The 22192-nt window shown below is 47.6% G+C and overlaps 1 protein-coding gene across 1 annotated transcript in view; it reads left to right on the top strand.

Annotated features, from left to right (window-relative positions):
- The window catches only part of TDRD10 (tudor domain containing 10), a 47925-nt gene that overhangs the window by 20829 nt on the left and 4904 nt on the right, over window positions 1-22192 (top strand). The window contains exons 7-8 of the mRNA XM_030823217.1: window positions 20892-20934; window positions 21599-21689. Of these exons, the coding sequence (XP_030679077.1) occupies window positions 20892-20934; window positions 21599-21689 (134 nt within the window). The remainder of the gene's footprint in view (window positions 1-20891; window positions 20935-21598; window positions 21690-22192) is intronic.

Below are 22192 nucleotides of genomic sequence, written 5' to 3'. Positions count from 1 at the left end.
ATGAGGTATGGGGGGCAGTTAATGGTGGAGGCTGCCTCTGCAGGCAGAGAAGATAAGGTCCATAACTAACCCCTGGGAGCTTCCCTCAAAAGGAGGAGGGCCCATTCTCTGTACGCAGAGGTGAACCAGGAGAAAAAGATCCCATTCCAGAGCCTGAAGTGTTAGTGCTAGCAGCCGACTTGGCTGCACATACGAGGAAATCGGAACAATAGTAGATTAAACAAGTTAGCGATTTGTTTTTCCTTCCTATAGAAGTCAGGAGGTAGGGAGTCCAGGGTTGCTATGGGGCCTCCATGGTTGTATCAGGGTTCTAGGCAGGAAGAAGGGGAGAAACAGAGGGCAAAAGGGGCCTGTGTCCTCTTAAAAGGTGCATTTCCCAGAAGCCCTGACTGTTAGGCAACAGGGGTACCTTAATGGCGCCGGTTCCGGGTTCTTCTCCCCTCCTTGACCGAGCACTGTCTGAACCCGCCAAAGGAGGGCCAATCAGAAAGAAGCATCTCCCGCCTTCCCTTGGGCCCACCCCACGTAGGCCCAAGGGATATAAAACCCAGCACGCCAGCAGCTCTCCTCCCCTCCCCTCCCTCCCCCCTCCCCTCCCCTCCCCTCCTCTCCTCTCGTCCTCCGCTCGATACCTCCAATAAAGATCTCTTGACCGCGACTGGTATAGTCTGATCCTTGCCGGGCCTCTTTCACTGACCACAGTTCTTGTGTTTAACTGGATGTCCTCGTAACTCATGGCCTTAAGTGCACAGATGCTGAGAGATGTAGTTTTAAAAGATAGACACATTGTTGCTAAACTTGGGGTTCTGTCAGCAAGGAAGCAGAGCATGCGTATGGCTGGCAGTTAAGGTCAGCCACAAAGCTGGAGAGGTTGGAGGTGGAAGCTGAGAGATGAGTTGGAATTATTGACTACAGTCAGATTTTCAGAGGTGGGCCAGGCGCAGTGGCTCACACCTATAATCCCAATGCTTTGGGAGACCGAGGCAGGAGGATGGCTTAAAGCTAGGACTTTGAGACCAGCCTAGCCAACATAGCAAGACCCATCTCTATAAACACGAAAAAAAAAAAAAAAGATTGTCAGAGGTGACTCCCTTTGCTAATTTCAAACTCTTTCTCTTCCTTTCTCTCTTAAGCCCTCTTTGAAAGGGCAGACTGTCAGACTATACTGCTTAGGAACCTTCCTGGCAGCAGTTGTCTGCTCTTCTCTGTGTTATGCCCTTCACTGAAAACTTCAGCTTCTGGCTCATCATCTTTCTGTCTTATTATCATGCAAATTTAGCATCTATGTGGATGATTCGTCTAAGAGTCCAGTCACTTACTTCCTGGACCATTGTATCTTTTTTTTTTTTGAGACAGGGTCTCATTCTGTTGCCCAGGCTGGAGTGCAGTGGAGTGATCTCAGCTCACTGCAGCCTCTGCCTCCTGGGTTCAAGGGATTCTGTCACCTCAGCTGGGACTACAAGTGTGAACCACCATGCCTGGCTAATTTTTATATTTTTTTGATAGAGACAGGGTTTCACCACATTGACCAGGCTGATCTCGAACTCCTGACCTCAAATGATCCGTCCACTTCAGCCTCCCAAAGTGCTGGGATTACAGGCATGAGCCACTGCACCCCACCTGGATTGTTGTGTCTTTAATGATCTTTTCTTCCACTTGGTCACAGTTTCTCATTCCCCTAGCCGTATTTCAGACCTTGTCATTGCTGTAACCATTTCAAGCATCCCACTCTGTGCTGTCCCCCAGTCTTTGCAGCTCTCTTACTCTGGAAGAGTGGTTCTCAAGCTTTAACAAGATCAGAATCAACAAAAGGGTTTGTGAACACAGCTTTCTGAGCCCTAGCCCCGGCGATTCTGACTCAGTACATGTAGGGTAGGGCCTGGGAATTTGCACAAGCTTCAGGTGGTGCTGATGTTCCTGGCCCTGGGACCACATTTTAGTAGCAAGGCTCTACAGCCTCAGTCTAACAGTTGATGCATTGGCACACATAGGCACCCAAAGTCTGCTGACCCCACCATTTGTTCATTTTTCAATATTCTCTTTGTTCTCTCATTTCCCTCTTAGCCTAGATTCTATAGTCAACAACCACCTTAGTTCAAACATCTTTAACTCCATTGCCCTTTTCTCACTAGGTTATAGCTTGCAGAACACTAATCCTAGTTGAACCCAGCCCTCTGCCTGTTCTGAACCCACCCTCTGAGCCCCTGAAGACATTCACACAACCTTGCTAACTGGTCTCAGTATATGTGTATGGTCACAGGCTTTCCCACTCTTCCAAACTGACCTGTTTTGGAATTCTCTGATCTTTTCTCCTCCTATGTCCAATCTGCTCTTAAGCCCATCTAATGAATCTTCTATTTTAGATATTTTTCAACTTCCATTTTATTCTGTTTTCCCATTTCTGTGCTGGACTTTTTCATCTTTTCACCTATTTTGTCTCTTTTTTTAAGATTAACATTTTTCTAATAGTTATTATAAAATCATTTTCTGCTAATTCCAATATTTGAGTCATTTGTGGATCTGCTTCTGTTGACATTTATCCCTTGATTATGGGTAAAATTGTCAGGCCCCTTTACAAATAGTTTTCTGTTTTTTCCTGAGACAGGGTGTTGCTTCGTTACCCAGGCTGGAGTGCAGTGGCTCAGTCATAGCTCACTGCAACCTCCACCTCTTGGGCTCAAGCCATCCTCCCACCTTAGCCTCCCTAGTAGCTGGGACTACAGGCATGCACCACTATGCCTGGCTAATTTTTGTATTTTTTATAGAAATGGGGTTTCGCCATGTTGCCCAGGCTGGTCTTGAACTCCTGGGCTTAAGTGATCTGCCCACCTTGGCCTCTCAAAGTGCTGGGATTATAGCCATGAGCTGAGCCACTGCACCCAGCCTATAGTAATTTTTTATTGTGTGTTGGATATTATAGATGCTATATCGTGGAGGCTTCTGTTATTGTCCTCTAAATGGTGTTGAAATTTTTCTAGCAAAGATTAAATTATTAGCAGATCTTTTATCCTATTAAGCGTTTGTGTGTGTGTGTCATGGTTAGGATTGAAATGTTTCATTTTGAGTCTTTTTCTTGGGTAACATCATTTTTCCTAAGGCTTGGCTTTTGTAGGGTTTCAGGTGAGTGCTCCGGGTGCTTGCCAAGGTCTGTCCCCCTTGCCAGGTTGGAACTCCATTGTCTCCAGCACTGTGAGACCTCCAGCATCTGTGTCCTCTCTCAGAGCCCTCTCCCCCACCTTCATAGCAACTGTTCTCTTTAAGGCCTCCCGGTACTTGTCCCGCACCACGGACAGCTTAGGCCTCAACCAAGGACCTGAGGCAGACACCTAGATTCCTTGGACTTATGTGTGGCTCCTTCCTCTCTGGTCCTCTGTCCCCAAATTCCTGTCACTTAAACTCTGTTGCTGCCCAGTGAGACTGCCGCTTTCTGCTTGGGCTCTGTTTCCCTTTGCTGTGGTTTGGGAATATGCCCCCAGGCAGGAGGTCAGGGTGAATGTGGTGCTCACGTGCTTTCCTTTGCTCAGGAAACAGCCCTCTGCCATTCACTCTCATTAGTCCAGTGCTGGAAATGGTGAGTTCCTGTATTTTGTCCAGTTTTAGAGTTGTTTGGGGTGAGAATTAAGTTGTGTCATGCCAGAACCAGATACTGGGAAAGAGAATCATGGCTCTCCCCTTTTTTTCTCTTGGGATAAAGATGATTTCCCAGTATTCCCACTGCTTTTAAATTAGAAGTAAGTACACAAAAGCTGAACACGAAATCCCCATAAATGTGGACATTTAAAAGCATTCCTATGTAAACAACACATGGGTCAAAGAAGAATTTATAAAGAAACTTAAAAACACTTAGAACTGAATAATGAGGAAAATACTGCCCCTGAAAAGTTTTGGGATATAGTGAAGGCAATATTTAGAGGTTCATCCAATCTTAGATGAGCAAAGAAGAAAGGTTGAATATTAATGAGCTAAGAGTTGATTGAAGAAGTAGGTAAAAACATTTTAACATCCAAATAGGAAGTAGACATTAATGGCCGGGCAGGGTGGCTAACACCTGTAATCCCAGCTCTTTGGGAGGCCAAGGTGGGCAGATAATCTGAGGTCAGGAGTTCAAGACCAGCCTGGCCAACATGGGGAAACCCCATCTCTACTAAAAAATACAAAAATTAGCCGGGCATGGTGGCAGGTGCCTGTAATCCCAGCTGCTTGGGAGGCTGAGGCAGGGAGAATTGCTTGAACCCCGGAGGCGGAGGTTACAGTGAGCCAAGATTGCGCCACTGCACTCCAGCCTGGGCAACAGAGCAAGATTCCATCTCAAAAAAAAAAAAAAAAAAAAAAAGAGGCTGGGCGCGGTGGCTCACACCTGTAATCCTAGCACTTTGGGAGGCTGAGGCAGGTGGATCACAAGGTCAGGAGTTCGAGACCACCCTGGCCAGTATGGTGAAACCCCGTCTCTAATAAAAAAAAATACAAAAATTAGCCAGGCGTGGTGGCGTGTGCCTGTAGTCCCAGCTACTCGGGAGGCTGAGGCAGGAAAATTGCTTGAACCTGGGAAGTAGAAGTTGCAGTGAGCCAAGATTGTGCCACTGCACTCCAGCCTGGTGACAGAGTGAGACTCCATCTCAAAAAAAAAAAAAAAAAAACCTAGCCAGGCCTACAGGCACTTTGGCAGGCTGAGATGGTAGGATCACTTGAGCCTGGGAGATGTAGTGAGTTATGATAATGCCACTTCACTCCAGCCTGGGCAACAGAGTGAGACCCTTTCTCTAAAAAACAAACAAACAAACAAACAAAAACCCAAAACAACTTTCACAAATTTTCTTTTTTTTTTTTTTTTTTTGAGACAAAGTCTTGCTCTGTCACTTGGCTGGAGTGCAGTGGCGCGATCTCAGCTTACTGCAACCTCTGCCTCCTGGGTTCAAGCGATTCTCCTGCCTCAGTCTCTCAAGCAGCTGGGATTACAGCCGCACGCCACCACGCCCGGCTAATTTTTGTATTTTTGTAGAGATGGGGTTTCACCATGTTGGCCAGGCTGATCTCAAACTCCTGACCTTGTGATCCGCCCTTCTTGGTCTCCCAAAGTGCTGGGATTACAGGCATGAGCCACTGTGCCCAGCCTAATTTTTGTATTTTTTGGTATAGATGGGGTTTCACCATGTTGGCCAGGCTGGTCTCCAACTCCTGACCTCAAGTAATCGCCCGCCTCGACCTCCCAAAGTGCTGGGATTACAGGTGTGAGCCACTGCACCTGGCCTGAATTTTTTTTTTTTTTTTTTTTTTTTTTTAAGACAGAGTCTTGCTCTTGTCACCCAGGCTGGAGTGCAGTGGCACAGTCTTGGCTCACTTCAACCTCCGCCTTCTGGGTTCAAGCAATTCTTCCTGCCTCAGCCTCCCGAGTAGCTGGGATTACAGGCGCCCGCCACCACACCTGCCTAGTTTTTGTTATTTTTTTGGTATGGATGGGGTTTCACCATGTTGGCCAGGCTGGTCTGCAACTCCTGACCTCAAGTAATCGCCCGCCTCAGCCTCCCAAAGTGCTGGGATTACAGGCGTGAGCCACCGCACCTGGCCTGAATTTTTTTTTTTTTAGACAGAGTCTCGCTCTTGTCACGCAGGCTGGAGTGCAGTGGCACAGTCTTGGCTCACTGCAACCTCTGCCTTCTGGGTTCAAGCAGTTCTCCCTGTCTCAGCCTCCCAAGTAGCTGGGATTACAGGCGCCCACCACCATGCCCGCCTAGTTTTTGTATTTTTAGTACGGACAGGATTTTGCCATGTTGGCCAGGCTGGTCTCGAACTCCTGACCTTAGGTGATCCGCCTGCCTCTGCCTTCCAAAGTGCTGGGATTACAGGCATGAGCCACTGCGCCTGACCCTGAATTTTTTAAAATATTTGTTGAGTCTATGGATGCAGAAACCACAGATAGGGAAGACCAATTGTATTGGCTTAAGGCCAGACAGTTGGACCAATAAAATATAATTGAGAACTCAAAAAGAGGCTCATTTGTACGCAGAAACTATTATTCAGGTAGAGTGGTAGATCTCTGGGGAAAGGATACACACTTCAGTAAATTGAACTGGGACAATTGCTTATTCATGTAGAAAACTATGAAATTATATCCCTACCTTATCCCATGCACAAAAATACTAGGTGGATTATAAACTTGGCAGTGAAAGACAAAACTTAAAAACTTTTAGAAGAAACGTAGTAGAATATCTTTACGATCTCAGTGAAGATGATCTTATCAGATGTCCTACCGGATATGATCTCAGATAGGATGAGATTTGTCAAGGCATAAAGCATCAGGTGAAAAAAAAAGATGGATAAGTTAAAATAAAGACCAACTCTTTGAAAGTTGATATATAAAGCCTCTTTGAAAGTTGATATATAAAGAAAGATAAATTCAAGCCAAGAACTGGGAGAAGATATTTGCAATAATATAACTAACAAAGGAACAGGAAAGGTGTCATAGACTTTGGCCAGTGATTCAAATATGGCCTACTGCCCATTTTTATACTGCTGGCAAGCTAAAAATGTTTTTTTAAATTACAGTTTTTATTTTGAGATTAATAGCAGATTCACATACAATTGTAACAACAATACAGAAAGATCTGGTATACTCTTTATCCAGTTTCTCCCCAGTGGTAACATCTTACAAAAACTATCACAACTAGGATAGTAACATTGACCCAGTCCAGATACAGAACATTTTACTTTTTGTCTTTTGTTTCTTCTATAGTTTTTATTTCTCTGTTTTCCTGAGGCTTACTTGAACATTTTTTAGAATTCCATTTCTTGGCTGAGTGCAGTGGCTTCATGCCTGTAATCCCAGCACTTTGAAAGGCCAAGGTGAGGCCAGAAGTTTGAGAACAACCTGGTCAACATAGGAAAACCTCGTCTCTTCAAAAAAAAAAAATTTTTTTTTTTTTTGAGATAGAGTCTTGCTCTGTTGCCCAGGCTGGAGTGCAGTGGTGCGATCTTCATTCGCTGGACAACCTCTGCCTTCTGTGTTCGAGATTCGCCTTCCTCAGCCTCCCTGGTAGCTGGGACTACAGGCGTGCACCACCACGCCCAGCTAATTTTTTTGTATTTGTAGTCGAGACTGGGTCTTGCCATGTTGATCAGGCTGGTCTAGAACTCCAGACCTCAGGTGATCTGCCCACCTCAGCCTCCCAAAGTGCTGGGATTACAGGTGTGAGATGCTGCACCCTGCCAAAAAAATTTTTTTAAACATAAAAATAATAAATAGACCAGGTACAATGGCTCACGCCTGTAATCCCAGCACTTTGGGAGGCTGAGGCAGGCAGAGACCAGCCTGGCCAACATGGTGAAACCCTGTCTCTACTAAAAATACAAAAATTAGCCTGGTGTGGTGGTGCACGCCTGTAATCCAAGCTACTCGGGAAGCTGAGGCAGGAGAATCACTTGAACCCAGGAGGCAGAGGTTGCAGTGAGCTGAGATCGCGCCACTGCACGTCAGCTTGGTCTACAGAGTGAGACTCTGTCTCAAAAAAAAGTAATAATAAAGATAAATAGAATTACATTTTTATTTATAGTGTTAAGTGCATCTCTTTGTATACCTTTTAAAATAGTTGTGCTAGATGTTACCTTATTACATTGTATACACATAACTTATAGCCTACTCTTGTTGGTTTTACCAGTTTGAGTACATCTATTTACTTCCCTTTACCTTTCCCTGTTAATAATGCAGTTGTATTTGAAATTAAATATTTACTCTATATACATTTAGATCCAAGTCAGAAAGAATTATGTTTTTTTTTTTTTGAGACGGAGTTTTGCTCTTGTCACCCAGGCTGGAGTGCAGTGGTGCAATCTCAGCTCACTGCAACCTCCACCTCCCAGGTTGAAGCAATTCTCCTGCCTCAGCCTCCCAAGTAGCTGGGATTACAGGCATGCACCACCACACCCAGCTAATTTTGTATTTTTAGTAGAGACCTCGCCATGTTGACCAGGCAGGTCTCGAACTCCTGACCTCAGGTGATCCACCCATTTCAGCCTCCCAAAGTGCTGGGATTACAGGCGTGAGCCACCATGCCTGGCTGGAAAACATTATAATTTTTGCTTCAGCTGTCAAATATAACATCAAAAACTCAAGAGGAGAAGGAAGATGTATTGTTGGTGCAAAAGTGTGGTTTTTGCCATTAAAAGTAATAGCAGAAACCGCAATAACTTTTGCACCAACCTAATATTTACCCATATTTTTTCTGTGTTCATTTTCTTTTTTTTTTTTGAGACGGAGTTTTGCTCCTGTTGACCAGGCTGAAGTGCAATAGCGTGGTCTCGGCTCACTGCAACCTCCGCCTCCCAGGTTCGAGTGATTCTCCTGCCTCAGCCTCCCAGGTAGCTGAGATGATAGGCGTCCACCACCACACTGGCTAATTTTTGTATTTTTAGTAGAGACGGGGTTTCACTTTGTTGGCCAGGCTGGTCTTGAATTCCTGACCTCAGGTGATCCGCCTGTCTTGGCCACCCAAAGTGCCGGGATTACAGGTGTGAGCTACTGCGCCCAGCTTCTTTCTTTCTTTCTAATGTCCCAAAGTTCTACCTTTTATCGTTTCTTTCCTATTTAGAGAACTTCCTTTGGCTGTTCTCCTAGGGTAGGTCTGCTAGTAACAAATTCTTTTCCTTCATCTGAGAATGTCTTAATTTCCCCTTCATTCCTAAAGAATATTTTTTTCTTTTTTTTTTTTTTTCTGAGACGGAGCCTTCGCTGTTGTTGCCCAGGCTGGTTGGAGTGCAATGACACGATCTTGGCTCACTGCAACCTCCACCTCCCGGATTCAAGTGATTCTCCTGCCTCAGCCTCCCGAGGAGCTGGAATTACAGGCACCTGCCACCATGCCCGGCTAATTTTGTATTTTTAGTAGAGACAGGGTTTCACCATGTTGGCCAGGCTGGTCTTGAACTCCTGACCTCAGGTGATCTGCCCGACTCTGTCTCCCAGAGTGCTGGGATTAGAAGCATGAAGTGTCTGGCCTAAAAACATTTTCATTAGATAAACAGTTTTTTCTTTCAACACTGGAAACATAATTGTACCACTTTCTTCTGACTTCCATGGTTTCCTTTTTTTTTTTTTTTAAGTTTTTTTCATTAAAATTTTTTTTTTCTTTTGAAACAGAGGTGGGGTTTCACCATGTTGCTCAGGCTGGTCTTGAACCTCTGGACTTAAGTGATTCATCTGCCTCAGCCTCCCACAGTGGTGAGATTACCCAGCTGAGCCTCCATGGTTTCTGATGAAAAATCTGTTGTCATTCAAATGGTTTTTCTCTGCATTCAAGATTTTTGCTTGGTTTTTAGTTTTCAGAGTTTAATTGTGATATGTCTTGGCATTTCTTTGTATTTTTACTGTTCTGGGTTCACTTGCCTTTTTGAATCTAGGTTTTCTTGGTCTACCGTCTTTCTGTTGTTCAGACTGCATAATTTTTATTGCTGTGCCTTCCAGTCACCAGTTCTTTCTTCTGGCCCTCCATTCTGTTGTAGAGTTTACCCACTGAGCTTTTTATTTTGGTTATGGTATTTTTCAGTTTAATTTTTTTTTTTTTTTTTTTGAGACGAGTCTCACTCTGTCACCCAGGCTGGAGTACATTGGCACGATCTTGGCTCAAGCGGTTCTCCTGCCTCTGCCTCCCAAGTAGCTGGGATTACAGGGACCCGCCACCACGCCCAACTAATTTTTTTGTATTTTTAGTAGAGATGGGGTTTCACCATGTTGGCCAGGCTGGTTTTGAACTCCTGACCTCAAGTGATCCGCCTGCCTCAGCCTCCCAAAGTGCTAGGATTACAGGTGTGAGCCACCACACCTGGTCTAAAATTTCCATTTTTAAATACTGTTTTTTGCTGAGACTTGGTTTCTTTGCCAAGAGTTTCTATTTTTTCATTTGTTTTAAGGGTGCTTGTCATTGCTCCTTGAAGCATTTTGTCGTGGCTGCTTTAAGATGTTTGTCAGGTAGTGCCAGCACCAGTGTCGTCTCGGCATTGGCAGGTATTAATTGTCTTTTTGTGCCCAGAATTGGTGGGTTCTTGGTCTCACTGACTTCAAGAATGAAGCCGCGGACCCTCGTGGTAAGTGTTACAGTTCTTAAAGGCGGCGTGTCCGGAGTTTGTTCCTTCTGATGTTCGGATGTGTTCGGAGTTTCTTCCTTCTGGTGGCTTCGTGGTCTCGCTGGCTCAGGAGTGAAGCTGCAGACCTTCGTGGTGAGTGTTACAGCTCTTAAGGCAGCACGTCTGGAGTTGTTCGTTCCTCCCGGTGGGTTCGTGGTCTCACTGGCTTCAGGAGTGAAGCTGCAGACCTTCGTGGTGAGTGTTACAGCTCATAAAGGCAGTGTGGACCTAAAGAGTGAGCAGCAGCAAGATTTATTGCAAAGAGCAAAAGAATAAAGCTTCCACAGTGTGGAAGGGGACCACAGCAGGTTGCTACTGCTGGCTTGGGCAGCCTGCTTTTATTCCTTTATCTGCCCCCACCCACATCCTGCTGATTGGTCCATTTTACAGAGAGCTGATTGGTCTGTTTTGACAGGGTGCTGATTGGTGCGTTTACAAGCCCTGAGCTAGACGCGAAAGTTCTCCACCTCACCACTAGATTAGCTAGATACAGAGTGTCGATTGGTGTATTTACAAACCTTGAGCTAGACAGAGTGCTGATTGGTGTATTTACAATCCCTTAGCTCGTCATAAAGGTTCTCCAAGTCCCCACTAGACTCAGGAACCCAGCTGGCTTCACCCAGTGGATCTCGCACCGGGGCCACAGGTGGAGCTGCCTGCCAGTCCCATGCCGTGCGCCCGCACTCCTCAGCCCTTGGGTGGTTGATAGGACCAGGCGCTGTGGAGCAGGGGGCATCGCTCGTCAGGGAGGCTCAGGCCGCTCAGGAGCCCACGTGGGGTGGTGGGGAGACTCAGGCATGGCGGGCTGCAGGTCCCGAGCCCTGCCCTGCGGGGAGGCAGCTAAGGCCTGGTGAGAAATCAAGCACAGCACTGGTGGGCCAGCACTGCTGGGGGACCTGGTGTACCCTCTGCACCTGCTGGCCGGAGTGCTAAGCCCCTCACTGCCCGAGGCCGGCAGGGCCAGCCAGCCGCTCCGAGTGTGGGGCCCGCCAAGCCCATGCCCACCCGGAACTCTAGCTGGCCTGCAAGCACCGCGTGCAGCCCTGGTTCCCGCCCGTGCGTCTCCCTCCACACCTCCCTGTGAGCCAGGGGAGGCGGCTCTGGCTTCCGCCAGCCCAGAGAAGGGCTCCCATGGTGCAGCGGCGGGCTGAAGCACTCCTCAAGTGCGGCCAAAATGGGTGCTGAGGCCGAGGAGGCACCGAGAGCGATCGAGGGCTGCGAGGGCTGCCAGCACGCTGTCACCTCTCATTTTTTTCATTCCATGTGAAATTTTCCTGGTTCTTGATATGATGAGTGAGTTTCACTGGAAACTTGGACATTTTCTTGTTACGTTGCTAGACTAGATTTTGTGTACACCTTGTGTTTTAACTGGCTTCCTCTGACGCTGCTCCCACGGGGGAACATGGTACTGCCTTGCTGCTGCCAGGTCAGGGTGGAAGTCAGGCTCCCTATTCAGCCTCTAAGGCAGCAGCGAGTCCCTTGTTATTGCCAGTTCTGGTTTGTGGTCTCCACTGACATCTTGGCGTGGATGGCTTCATTACTGCTGGGGAAAGTCTTGACTCTCCACTACACCTCTTCTGACACCACCCCAATAGGGAGAGAGAGGGGGCTTTCTCTCTGTGAGGTGGGTATGGAAGTCCAGGATTCCCAAGTGGTTTCTATTGACACCCAGGCAGGGTGGCAGTAGGGAGAGACCGGTTTCATTATTGGGTGGGGGATGAAATTCCTGGCTGCCTGCTTGGCCCTTTGTGACACCGTCAGGATGGGGGTATTGGGCGACTCATTCCAGCTCCATGAGGGCAGAAGTCTGGGCCCTGCATGCTGTCTTTGCTGGCGTGCGTGGAGATGGGCTCGCCTTGTTGGTGGCGTTTAGCTGGAGTAGAGGAGTTATTATCTACAAGCTTTCTGTCTTCCTAGCCTGTCTCTTTTCTGGTGCTTTGGCTAGAAAGAGCAGGCTTTTGTTGGGGCTTTTTTTTTTTCTGGGCCTATTGGTGTTTCTGGGTTGCTGGCCTCTTCAGTTCTAAGTTTGGAATATATAAAGCAAAAGGAAAACCCAGAGAAGTCATCACCATGCTGTACCCTGGGTTCCAAGGTCTCTGGTCAGCCTGTTCCCTTCTCTCCACCATTCAGTCTTCTTATGTTTGTTTTACGTGTAGTGTCCTGGGCTCTTAGTTGTGTTTAACAGAACTAAGATGAAGTATGTATATTTCATCTTCTCAGAGTGGAGGTTCCAAGAATGGTTTTTTATTTATTTATATTTTTAGAGCAGGGTCTTGCTCTGTTGCCGAGACTGGAGTGCAGTGGCGTGATCTGAACTTACTGCAGCCTCGAACTCCTGGGCTCAAGCAATCCTGCCTCAGCCTCGTGAGTAGCTGGGACTACAGGCATATACCACCATGCCCAGCTGATTTGGCCTCAAGCAATCCTCCTGCTTTAGCCTCCCAAAGTGCTGGAATTGCAGGGCAGCCACTGTGCCCAGCCATATATATATATATATTTTTAAATTTTCTATTGTTTGTAGAGATGGGGTCCCACTATGTTGCCCAAGCTGGTCTTGAACTCCTGGCAAGCAATCCTCCTGTCTCCACTTCCCAAACTGCTAGGATTATAGGCGTGAGACCCCCAGCCGTGTTTTTAAATGGGAAAAAAATGAAGACTATTTCATGACACATGAAAATTGTATGAAATTCAGTTTGTGTCCATGAAGCATTCCTGGCATGCAGCCTCAGCCATTTGTTTACAGATTGCCTGTGGCTGCTTCCTCACTGCAGCAGCAGAGTGGACTCATGACAGACAGTCCCCCAAAATCTAAAATATTTACTATCTGGCCCGTTGCAGAAAAAGTTTGCCAGTTCCTGAGTTAAGATATAGGCTATTTTTAAAAAAACGAAAATAAAAAAACAGGATGAAAATGCCTGGAAATCAATGCAAGAAAGAAACAACCTAATAGAAAAATGAGCAAGAGCTAGGAATAGGCACCTTTTGTAGGTGAAGATGCATAAAAGCCAGGCTGCAACTTTCCCGTTGCTTACCACGAGGTGGCAGTTTCTGACAACACCCAGGTACCTGGTGGTTTTCCATAGCCTGCTCCGATCAAGTCAGCCACCTTCGATGCTCCTGGTTTCCATGGCTTTGCCCGTCCTGGTAGAACTATCCGCCGAAGGAGCGGGGAGAGGGGAAGCCCCAGATACTCACTGTTTTTGTACAAGGGTCAGTCGTTGTTGTTACTGTTTTCTTTTTAATAGATGTTTTCAATTTCTTGTATGCTTCAGTCAATTTCCAGAGTCCTGAAGTGCTGTTTTTGACAATTTGTCAAGATTTGTTATTGCTTTTTGGGGAGAGGATTTGTTGATTGAAATATTTTGTAGTAAAATTGTTTTAAAGAAAAGAAAAAGTAAAATTAGAAGATCAGCTTACGTGGCACAACACACATCCAGGCAGAGTTCAGGTCAGCGTGGGGGAGAGATTATCAAATGATATAAGATAATTTCCCTTGGGGGAAGGATGTGAGTTTTCAGATACAAGGCAGCCAATGAGTGCCCAGGATAATGAATGAGAAAATAAAAAACTACATGAAGGCACTTTACAGAAGTATTTTAGAATACTAGGGATAAAGCTTTAGGAAGAGAATCCACATTGAAGGATATGGAATCAGGTGGTGTGATTGAATTCTTCAGGAAAATAATATCCAAGCCCAAACAAGTCAGTAAAGAATAAGGGCAGCACTTTGGGAGGCCGAGATGGGTGGATCACTTGAAGTCAGGAGTTTGAGACCAGCCTGGCTAACATGGTGAAACCCCATCTCTATTAAAAATATGAAAATTAGCCAAGTGTGGCGGTGCACACCTGTAATTCCAGCTCCTCAGGAGGCTGAGTCAGGAGAATCCCTTGAACCCAGGAGGCAGAGGTTGCAGTGAGCTGAGATCATGCCACTGCACTCCAGCCTGGGCATCAGAGCGAGACTCCATCTCAAGAAAAAAAGGAAGAGAATATAAGGGTAAGCCATCTGCAGTGGCATGCACCTGTAATCCCAGTGCTTTGGGATTTGGGATTTGGGAAGCTGAGGCGGGAGGATTGCTTCAGGCCAGGAGTTTGAGAACATCCTGGGCAACCCTATCGACAAAAAATGTGCCGGGTGTGGTGGCACACACATGTAGTCCCAACTACTGGTGAGGCTGAGATGGGAGGATCACTTGAGCTGAAGGAGTTTGAGGTTGCACTGAGCTATGATTGTGCCAGCACTCCAGCCTGGGTAACAAAATAAGACACTGTCACTTTGAAAAAAAGGTAGAAAAAGACTTGCTCAGAAAGATAGGGTCTCAAAAAATGTGTGCCCCATGTACCTGTTGTCAGAAAGCTACGAAGGAGTGTGTTCCAACAAAAATGAATCAGTAAGCCAAAACAAGACAGGATCTGGTATCCAACCCAGATCCAAGAGGAGAGAGATGAGAGGCTTCCCAGATTGGCCAAAGGCAGTCCTGGAACAGTCGCTGTGCAGCAGGCAGTCCAGAGCAGAGCAGGACGGGGTGAGACTCCAGGGGTGACGTTGGCAGGAAGAAAAATGTAAAATTGAGAGGAGCGGTATTATGAAGAGCCACTGGAGGTTATAGGAAAACTTAGCCAAAGATTCAAGGAAATCCAAGTAAATGGACTGGGGAAAAAGCAGCAGTTAATGCCTAAGAAAAGGTTGCAGGCCAGGTGCGGTGGCTCACGCCTGTAATCCCAGCACTTTGGGAGGCCGAGGCGGGTGGATCACGAGGTCAGGTGTTCGAGACCAGCCTGGCCAACATGGTGAAACCCCGTCTTTACTAAAAACACAAAAATTAGCTGGGCGTGGTGGCACATGCCTGTAATCCTAGCTACTCAGGAGGGTGAGGCAGAAGAATTGCTTGAACTTGGGAGGCAGAGGTTGTGGTGAGCTGAGATTGTGCTGTTGCACTCCAGCCAGGACAACAAGAGCGAAACTCCATCTTAAAAAAAAAAAGTTGCTTAAGAATAAAAATAACACATAACTTGATTCAATAGGATTTGCAGTCACATAATAATGAGAACACTGGAGGCTTTGAGCACGGGGTGACATAGCCAGATAGAACCCATATCACAAAGTTGATAGAAAATCAACTTTGTTGAAGTATTCAATATACTTACTGAAGTATAATTTACTTAAAGTGAACCCATTTAAGTGTACAGCTTGATGAATTTTGACCAGTGCGTGCAGCATGTAACCACTGTCACAATCAAGATAGAGAACATTTCAGTCGCCCAAAAGATTGCCCCTTCAGGGCCCCCAGCAGCCCTCAGCTGTTGTCCATCCCTTCGATGAGATGGAGCTTTTCCAGCGTGTCCTGTAAATGGCATCAGGCTATGCGTGCTTCTTTGTGTCCGGCTTCTTTCATTCAGTGGAATGTTATTGAGATGCATCCATGTGGTTGCATCATCAGCAGTTCTTTTTTTATTGCTGAGTGATATTCTGTTGTATCATGTGCCACCATTTATTCGTCCTTGCACCTAGATTTAACTTTTAAAGGGACCCTCTAGAACCCACTGGAGGAGGCCAGAATGGAGGCAGGAAGACCTGTTTCTGGCAGTCCAGGGAAGAGATGAAAATATCTTGTCACACCAGCCCTGGGGCCACCCCCTGAACAAGCCAAGTGCATCCCCACCTTAGGGCCTCTGGACCTACTGTTGTCAGCCCAGAAGGCTCTTCTCCCACGTGTCTATAGGGTTTGCTGTCTCCCTTCATTCCGGGCTCCGCTCAGCAGTCACCACCTCAGGAGGACTTTCCATGAGACAGCACCCCACCCCTGGTGCCCTTCATCCCCTCTTTCTGACTTGTGTCTCTTCATCCCTCTTACTGCCAGCCAAAGACATTATTCCTCTTTGTATACTTATTTAGTGTCTTCTGCCCCCACCAGAACGTGAGCTTTGTGGTGGCGTTTTATATTTGTGGGTGACTAAAGGGGGGCTCCCTGAGGAGCCCACGCAAAGGTCTTTGTCTTTCATCTTTGTCTTTTTGTGTGTGGCACATAGAAGTGCAAGTGATTAAAGAATGAGAGGGAAGCAGTTGAGGTTAAAGCTGCACATGCGAAATTTCCACCAGGATGGGTCCCTCAGGTGTTCCCAGGTGCAGTTCCCCAGGTTGGTGGAGGTGAGGGTGGGAGTAGACAGCGCTTAAAGAGTGATGGCCCAGGGTTGTGGCAGCGAGCAGACTTGGAGGCTGCAGGTTGGGACGCTGCCTGTGTTCTGGGTGTCATGAGGCTGTACCCTGCTGAGTGTACCCAAGAACTTCTCCCTGGTGTGTGGAGGGGACTGGAAGGATGGTCCCACCTCCACGTCTTCTGGCCACCAACCTTTGTATTTTTGTTTCTCCTCTCCCACTGCACGGACTCCCCAGCATCACTCTGGAGCAGGCACACCTCTAAGAACACTTGACCACCTGGTAGAAATGTCCCAGAACAAAGTAAAGGGATAATTAACAGCTGTTGATTGATCTGGGCATGAGGGTGACCATGCTTATAGCAACAATGGAACTTAATTAAAATTAGCTGCTCTTGCAGCTATTGAGGTGCTGCCTTGATCTCTGTGGCTTCCATGTGGCCACCTTTGTATTACAGACACATCGGAAATTGGAGGTCTGTGTTTAGGTGACGCGCCTGCTGTGGCTGTTGGATGATAATTATGTAGATTTTCCTCTGGAACTTAATTTTACAAACTGTCAGAATGGGTTTGTTATATTTATCACTTAAATCATTAGGGAATAATAATTAGACCAAAAATGATGTGAAGTGCTTCTGTATTAATAATCATTTTTGGCTTGAAATTGCTAGTGATAATTGGTTTGTGGGGTTGGTATTTAGAACTGCCTTAGGAGAGGCCAGGCACGGTGGCTCACGCCTGTAATCCCAGCACTTTGGGAGGCCGAGGTGGGCAGATCACCTGAGGTCAGGAGTTCGAGACCAGCCTGACCACCAAGGAGAAACCCCCGTCTCTACTAAATACACAAAAAATTAGCTGGGTATGGTGGCGCATGCCTGTAATCCCAGCTACTCAGGAGGCTGAGATAGGAGAATTGCTTGAACCTGGGAGGTAGAGGTTGCGGTGAGCTGAGATCGTGCCATTGCACTCCAGCCTGGGCAACAAGAGCGAAACTCTATCTCAAAAAAAAAAAAAGGCCAGGCACGGTGGCTCATGCCTGTAATCCCAGCACTTTGGGAGGCCAAGGCGGGCGGATCACGAGAACAGGAGATCGAGACCATCCTAGCTAACATGGTGAAACCCCATCTCTACTAAAAATACAAAAAATTAGCCGGGTATGGTGGCGGGCACCTGTAGTCCCAGCTACTCGGGAGGCTGAGGCAGGAGAATGGTATGAACCTGGGAGGCGGAGCTTGCAGTGAGCCGAGATCACGCCACTGCACTCCAGCCTGGGCAACAGAGCGAGACTCCAGCCTGGGCAACAGAGCGAGTCTCCATCTCAAAAAAAAAAAAAAAAAAAAAAACTGCCTTAGGAGATTCTGAATAAAAAGGCACCTTACGTGTTTGCCTACAGGGGACCAATTTTTAGCACCGTGGCTTGGCTTTGTTATGGGTAAGGAAGAGAGGCAGAACGTGGTTGGTTTAGTGAGGAAAGGATCCATTTGGGTCTCATTGATTGACAGCAGTGGTTAACTTGCACTGAGGACTCACTCTGTAATTGTTTTACGGTATGAACTCATTTAATTACAGCAGTAGGTGCTGTTAACTATCCCGTTCCACAGATGTGAACACCAAGTAACTCACCCAGACTTAAGCAGCCAATCTCCCAACCAGGATTGGGGTCCAGACAGCCTGACTCTTGAATCCGCACTTGTAACTGCTGTGTTGTGCTGCTTCTGTTTCTTAGTACCAACTGCATGTCATTGTCCTGAGCCCAACTAAATCCTCACATCAAGACAGGTGGGATTCCTGGTGTGGAAGAGGAAACCAAGATTTAGAGAGTGAAGAATTTGCCCTAGGTCATTTCTTTCTTTCTTGTCTCTCTTTTCTTTTCTTTTTTCTTTTTTTTAAACAGAGTCTTATTTTGTCACCCAGGCTGGAGTGCAATGGCACAATCTCGGCTCGCTGCAACCTCCACCTCCTGGGTTCAAGCAATTCTCCTGTCTCAGCCTCCCGGGTAGCTGGGATTACAGGCACCCGCCACCACGGCCAGCTAATTTTTTGTATTTTTAGTAGAGACAGTTTTGCCGTGTTAGCCAGGCTGGTCAGGCTGGTCTCGAACTTCTGGCCTCATGTGATCTGCCCACCTAGGCCTCCCAAAGTGCTGGGATTACAGGCGTGAGCTGCAGTACCCAGCCCGTAGGTCATTTCTTATTTGATTCTTTCATTCAGCACATATTTACTGAGAGCTTAATATGCACCAGGCATTTCTTAGGCCCTGGTGTTACCTCCATGGTCAAGGTAATTGTTGGAAGACACTTGTCATTCTTGTTCTTGTGATGTTTACATTCCAGTGGTAAAAGAGACAAGAAAATACCAGATAATGAGTAGCAGCCGGAGAACTAAAATATGATGATGTGATGAAGAGTGAGAGGTCACTTCTTTAGATGGTTCTTGGGGGGCCCCTTTTGTGGGGTAGTGACATCTCTACTGAGATCTGAATGCCAGCTCAGAGCCAGCCACTTGGAAGACCAGACTAAGAACCTTCCAGGCAGAGGGAGGCCTGCAAGTGGCCCAAGGTATGAGCCTGGTGGGTGAAGGGGAGGGGAGTAGGCGGAGAGGTCACTGGGAAGGGGCATCCATTGGTACAGCCTTGAGAGCCAAGGTCAAGACTTCGGGTTTTATTTGTAAGCATGACGGGGAGATGTTGGAAGATTTTAACCAGTGATGTCATGTGATCTACTTTTTGTTTGAAAAGGATCACAGTCCTCAGGTGATTGGATTGTGGGGGCAGGTGCCGCAGCAGAGCTCCCTGTTTGCTGTCGCTGTTATTGTGGTAAGAGATGGCGAGTACTGCGGTGGTGGGTATGGACACAGAGAAAAATGCTCATGGCCTCGGGTGTGTCTTGGAGGAGGCGGTAGCTTGGCTTGCTGATGAATTTGACCTAGGGAACTTGGGAGAGAGAACTTGGGTGAACTGCTCTGTAGATAGTGATGCGGTAGGCTGAGCACAGTGGCTCATGCCTGGAATCCCAGCACTCTGGAAGGCTGAGGCAGGCAGATCGCTTGAGCCCAGGAGTTCAAGACCAGCCTGGGCAACATGGTGAAACCCCATCTCTCCAAAAAAAAAAAAGATAAAAAGATGCCGTTCACTCAAATGGAGAAAGCTAGGCTGGGGAGGGTCTGCTTTATTTGTTCGTGATTGCAGGCTCCTTGGGCGGTTCTGTTGCAGACATGCTAAGTCTGTGTACCTCTTCACTGTCCTGTCAAGTGGACATCACATGTGAGTGGAATTCCAGAGAATGATGAGGGCTGGGGCTGCAGCTTTGAGAGTCCGTGGTACATTGTTGATACCTAAAACCGTTGCACTGGAGATGGCCTTGGAGAGAAGGTGGATGGGGAGAGGACAAGTCCTGGGATGTGCCAGTGTTGAGCAGTTGAACTGAGAAGGCCAGCCAGGGAAAGAGAAGGAGAACCAGATACATGTGATGCCAAGAGATGCGTTTCTGCAAAGAGGGAGCAGAGAGAACACTGCAGGTGGATTCAGAACAGGGAAGTGACCATTGGATTTGGCAGCCTGACAGTTCGTGCTGACTTTGTGCAGGGCCATTTCAGGGAAGCCTGAGAGGAGACGTGAGTGTGGAGGTAAACTGTTGCACAGAGACCGTGCAACTGTGGACTTGCAGTGAGAGGAGCACAGAAGCAGGAATTGGAGGAGCTGTGAGGTCAGTCAGGGTCTTTCCAAATGGGTATCAGAGCCTGCTTGTTTCCTGTGGAAAAGGCTCACACAGGAGGGAGACAGTGCTGGAGGAGCAGCAGGGTGGGTCTGCAGGGTGAGGGCTTGAGCCAGAGCGGGAGGGAGCAGGTCCATGCAGGGGAGGGATGGTGGGGAGGGCAGGAGCGCGAGCGGGGTTGGTGGTGGGGTGGGGAGAAGAGGGCCTCCTGTCTCATTGCTTTCTGTTTGCCCTCTGATGAAGAGGCAAGTTAATGGGCGGGGTTTGTGGGCGTTTTGAAGAAAGGAGAGGACGTGAGGTCCTTTGGAGAGAAGGAAAGTCAAGGCGCGTGGGTGGTGGTGGTAGTAGGATGGAAAGGCCTGGATGCAGGGCAGTGGGCAGGGGGATAGATACTTGGGTTTCCCCAGGGTTGGGGGTTTTTCAGGTGAGAACAGTGGAGAGAGGGAGACCAGCGTGGGTTGGGGGCTGCAAGGCTGTGGGGAGTGGCAGGGCACCCAGGCCTTTCTGTCCCCACCCAGCCCTGCATCAGTGTGACTGCTACCTCTTCTTTTCCTCCCTGCAGGTAGTGCCAGCAGGGCACCAGGCTAAGCGTCCTGGTGGTGCTTTCTGCCGCTGTCTGGGGAAGGCTGCTGGGCAGCTCATTCTGTGACTGTAGCTCCGGATGAGTGCTCCCTGGCAGCAGCCCTGCTCCCTGCCTTCCCTGCTTCTGATTGTCTTTTCTTTGGGTTGGCTCAGGATGCCGTGAGGATGGAGAAAGTGGATGGATGTCTCAAAAGTCAGCTTTAAAGTTGGAGTCAGAACAGGGGCTGCCAATGCTCTGTCTCCCAGTCTACCTGGAGTGATTCAACATAGAAATCAATAAAACAAATGCCACCATGGCTGAGTGAGACCTTTCATTTTTCTTCCCAGGTGTTGGAGAAGGCTTCTGGTGAAGGATTTGGCAAAACCGCCGGTGAGATTCTGCGCTGCCATCCGTTCCCAGGATGTGGCTTTGCAGCTCCTAATGGACCTCTTCCAGCCCCTTCTGCAGCCTCCCTTCCAGCTCAGTCCCCTGATGACCCTTAGTGTATAAATATCCCTTTTCCCTTTCTTCCTCTAGGATGCTTGCTTGCTTGCATTTTTTCTTTGAGACAAGATCTCCCTCTGTCACCCAGATTATAGTGCAGTGGCATGGTCATAGCTCACTGCAGCCTCAAACTCCTGGGCTCAAGCCATCCTCCCTCCTCAGCCTCCACAGTAGCTAGGACTATAGGTGTGCATCACCATGCCTGGCTAATTGTTAAAATTTTTTGTGAGATGGAGTCTTGCTATGTTGCCTAGGCTGGTCTTAAACTCCTTGCCTTAAGTGATCCTTCCACCTCAGCCTCCCAAAGTGCTGGGATTACAGGTGCAAGCCACCATACCCAGCCCTAGGATGCTTTCTTAATTAAAGAATATTATCCGACTGACCCTTCCCACCCGGATGAGAATCTAGAGACTGAGAAGTGGGGGGCTGCAGCTTCTTGGTCCATTTTATGCTTCCTTGGAGGGCAGGGCCAAGGTCTCTTTTGGGTTAGGGGAGCAATTCCTCTCTGGGTAGTTCTGGTGCCTCCGGGACTTAGTCTTCTGCTTTCTAGCTATTATACAGCTCGCTCCTAAAGCTCCTGTTGACCTGTGTGAGACAGAGAAACTGAGGGCAGCCGTCTTTGCAGTCCCCTTGGAAATGAGGTGAGCAACGTATAGAAAGACCACCAGGGCAAATGGCAATTACAGACATCCTCTGTCCCCCAGAGAGTGGGGACAAGGATAGTACTGGGGTGGGGGATAGTTTTTGGGAACTCCTGTGTCAGACCCAGGCTGTAAGGCTGTGACCCACACTGACTTAGAAAATCAGCTTCCCAGCCGGGCGCAGTGGCTCATGCCTGTAATCCCAGCGCTTTGGAAGGCCAAAGTGGGTGGATCACTTGAGGTCAGGAGTTCAAGACCAGCCTGGCCAACATGGCGAAACCCCATCTCTACTAAAAATACAAGAATTAGCCAGGCATGGTGGTGGGCATCTGTAGTCCCAGCTACTCGGGAGGCTGAGGCAGGAGAATCGCTTGAACCCAGGAGGTAGAGGTTGCAGTGAGCCGAGATTGTGCCACTGCAGTCCAGCCTGAGCGACAGAGTGAGACTCTATCTCAAAATAAATAAATAAATAAATAAAACAAAATAATAAAATCAGCTTCCAC

The sequence above is a fragment of the Nomascus leucogenys genome, chromosome 12 (genome assembly GCF_006542625.1).
Source record: "Nomascus leucogenys isolate Asia chromosome 12, Asia_NLE_v1, whole genome shotgun sequence".
Taxonomy (NCBI): Eukaryota; Metazoa; Chordata; class Mammalia; order Primates; family Hylobatidae; genus Nomascus; species Nomascus leucogenys.
This window is presented reverse-complemented; position numbering and strand designations above follow the sequence as displayed.